Source organism: Galeopterus variegatus, unplaced genomic scaffold (assembly GCF_000696425.1).
Source record: "Galeopterus variegatus unplaced genomic scaffold, G_variegatus-3.0.2 Scaffold830, whole genome shotgun sequence".
In the NCBI taxonomy this organism is placed as follows: domain Eukaryota; kingdom Metazoa; phylum Chordata; class Mammalia; order Dermoptera; family Cynocephalidae; genus Galeopterus; species Galeopterus variegatus.
Genome location: NW_007726941.1, coordinates 94,383 through 95,978, shown reverse-complemented (window position 1 = coordinate 95,978; position 1,596 = coordinate 94,383). Strand labels below are relative to the sequence as shown.

General features: G+C 50.3%; 1 protein-coding gene across 1 annotated transcript in view; it reads right to left on the bottom strand.

The window, feature by feature from the left end:
- PDZD2 (PDZ domain containing 2) overlaps window positions 1-1,596 on the bottom strand; it is a 117,387-nt gene that overhangs the window by 56,307 nt on the left and 59,484 nt on the right. Inside the window, exon 6 of the mRNA XM_008572759.1 lies at window positions 361-506. Coding sequence (XP_008570981.1) covers window positions 361-506 — 146 coding nt within the window. The remainder of the gene's footprint in view (window positions 1-360; window positions 507-1,596) is intronic.

Below are 1,596 nucleotides of genomic sequence, written 5' to 3'. Positions count from 1 at the left end.
CCTCGCTCAGCCAGTGGGCGGGAACCGGTCTGTATGTGGGATCCGAACCCTCGGCGGGAGCGCCGCCACACTCCCAAGCGGAACACTGTAGCAGTGCGCCACCGGGCCGGCCCAGGCTGGCTTCTTTTTAGCCTCTCTGGGTAGCCCTCACTTTCTATGCTCTGTCTCCCTGTACATCTCCCTGGCCCCAAATACTCCTGGCCCACATAGATGGCAAGTTCTTACCATGGAAGCCCTCGCTGGTCTTTGAAAGGAATAAAAGAGCCTGGAGACCTTGGGGCTGGAAACATGCCCCTCTGTCCCTAACCAAGCAGCTGTGACTGTGTGGGAGAGCAAGAGGCTCCGTGGCACTGGACTGACCTGCCCTGCTCCGGCGGAGTCCAGCAGCTGGGGAAGGGAGTGCTTCCGGCCATCTCGGGAGACCTCCAGCATCCTGGCCCGGGGGTCCCCGTTCCGCACCATCAGCTCGTTATATTCTTCAACAGACTCTAGGCGGTGGACGCCCCCTTGAGAAAAAAGGGGAAAAAAACATGGTTTGATATCAGATGAAAAGAAGCTCAAGAGCATCCATGGGCATAAACTCATTTTATTTATACCCACATCCGTGGTTTTCTGAAGGCCTGGCATCCAATATACTCAAAGCACTGGGCTCACCATGTCCTACCACCAAGCTCTGCATTAACTAGTATGTGTCGAGGCCATTAGAACATGAAAAACTGCCAGTTTTTGGAGTAAGCAGACTGGATAAGGGGCAATGTATGTGTTTGATGCAAGTAAGATGTTGCTGGGTGGCTAAGGAGATAAATAGTGAGAAGGCTGTCAGTCACTAGATAGTTTCCTAGTGGTGGAGAAATACCACTTTGTGGTTGGTATAGTTCCACGGTTGGGGCAGATGCTTTTTTTCCATGTAGAGTGATGACTTTTTAAGTAAACTTTTTATGAAAATATAACTTACAGACATGTGCACAAATCATCAGTTCAATGAAATGTTACAGGTGAACCTACCAATAACCAATACCCTCATCAAGACACAGAATATTAACCAGCACCTCAAAAGCCCCTTCTGTGCCACTAAGCCCCCCTCACCCGAGGGTAACCATCATCCTGACTCCTAACAGCAGAGACAACTTTTGCTTGCCCTTGAACCTCNTACATGTTTTAGGCCTTGTGGGCCACAAGTGGTCTCTGTCACATATTGTTTTTCTTTCTTTCTTTTTTAACAACCCACTAACAACGCAGAAAGCCTTTCTAGCTTGCGGGCCGTACAAATGCAGCAGTGGCCTGAAGTTTGCTGACCCCCGATCTAGTATATACTGAGACTGAATATTCTCATGCACGTCTCTTGCACACGTCATTTCTGTTGGATGACACCTGGGAGTGGAGTTGCCGGGCTACAGGCATCCTTTCAGCTTCCCCAGTGTTGCATCAGCAGCAGGTACAAGCTCCAGCTTCTCCACAACCTTGTAACACTTGGCGGTGTCAGTCTTTGGGTGGGGGGAGGTGGCTGGCTGGCACGGGGATTCAAACCCTTAACCTTGGTATTATAACACCATGCTCTAGCCAACTGAGCTAACCGGCCAGCCCCATATTACCTTT